Genomic DNA, 1,170 nt, shown 5'->3' with positions numbered 1-1,170 from the left:
ATCTCCTGACCTCGTGATCCGCCCGTCTCGGCCTCCCAAAGTGCTGGGATTACAGGCTTGAGCCACTGCGCCCGGCCAAGTCCAGGGATTTGAAAGCTGCTGTCTAGAGCACCACCCCAGAGAGGCGCAGGGCTGGGGGCTCTGCTGGGCATCCTGGGTGGGTGCCTGGTGGGTGCCCCGGCTCTGGGACACGACGCCCCACAAGTTCCGGGGGAGCTGTGCTACTGCCCCCTCGGCCACTGGGTCAATAGCTGACCCCACGGAGATGCCAGTTGCCACAGAGATTCAGAGCAGGTGTGGGGAAGGCACCTGGGCCCAAATCCCACTTAGCACCCACCCCCTGTGGGGAAGGGTTTGGTATTGGACTCCGTGAGCCTCAGTTTCCCAGTCTGATCAGCTTGCACATAAACTGAAAAGCATGGAGAACCGAGTGGCCCAAGCTGTTCTTGCGCTGCGCTCGCCCCCCCCCAACCGCCCTCAGCTGCGGCCGCGGAGTTACCTTGCCACCGGGGGTCCTCGCTCAGGATCTTCTCAATCATGGCCTGGCTGGCCAAGACCCCAGGCTGCAGATCCGGGACCCCTTCCCCGCTGCCCAGCTGGCCGTTCTGCAAGGCTTCCTGGGCCTGCAGCTCCCTGCAAGCCGAGGACACAGTGGTCACGGCTCTGCGTCCCGAGCCTCCAAAGCTGAGACGAGGTCACTGCAGGGCATGCTCCCCTCCCACCACTGCACAGAGAGGCTGCGGCCGAAGGCTCAGGATGGAGTCTCAGTGTGCAGGCGCTCCCCTGTCCTGGTCCACAGTCCTCATCCAAATCCCAACCACTTCACTTTGTTTGCTTTGTTTTATCTGAGACAGGGTCTGGCCCTGCCCCCAGGCTGGAGTGCGGTGACGCAACCACCGCTCACTGCAGCCTCCACCCCCCGGGCTCAAGCAATCCTCCCACCTTGGCCTCCCAGAGCACTGGGATTACATGTATGAGCCACTACACTCGGCCCCACCCACGTAAGGGCGGAGTCTTCTTTGGGCAGGATTTGCTTTCCTGCAGCCCCAGACTGTGCTGAGTTCGTTCTCCTGGAAAGTAGTGCCTCACAGCCTCAACCCCACTGAGCTGCCCACCGGACCCAGAGAAGGAACACCCAGTGAGAAGAAGTGAGGGATTGTCTCATTAGAA

The 1,170-nt window shown here is 61.9% G+C and overlaps 1 protein-coding gene across 1 annotated transcript in view; it reads right to left on the bottom strand.

Moving 5' to 3' along the window:
- LOC105522888 (putative E3 ubiquitin-protein ligase UNKL) overlaps positions 1 to 1,170 on the bottom strand; it is a 15,035-nt gene that overhangs the window by 11,498 nt on the left and 2,367 nt on the right. Inside the window, exon 4 of the mRNA XM_011957499.1 lies at positions 500 to 633. Coding sequence (XP_011812889.1) covers positions 500 to 633 — 134 coding nt within the window. The remainder of the gene's footprint in view (positions 1 to 499; positions 634 to 1,170) is intronic.

Source organism: Colobus angolensis, unplaced genomic scaffold (genome assembly GCF_000951035.1).
Source record: "Colobus angolensis palliatus isolate OR3802 unplaced genomic scaffold, Cang.pa_1.0 Scaffold443, whole genome shotgun sequence".
NCBI classification, from domain to species: Eukaryota; Metazoa; Chordata; class Mammalia; order Primates; family Cercopithecidae; genus Colobus; species Colobus angolensis.
Note: the sequence above shows the minus strand (reverse complement) of the source record. Positions and strands in the feature narration are given on the sequence as shown.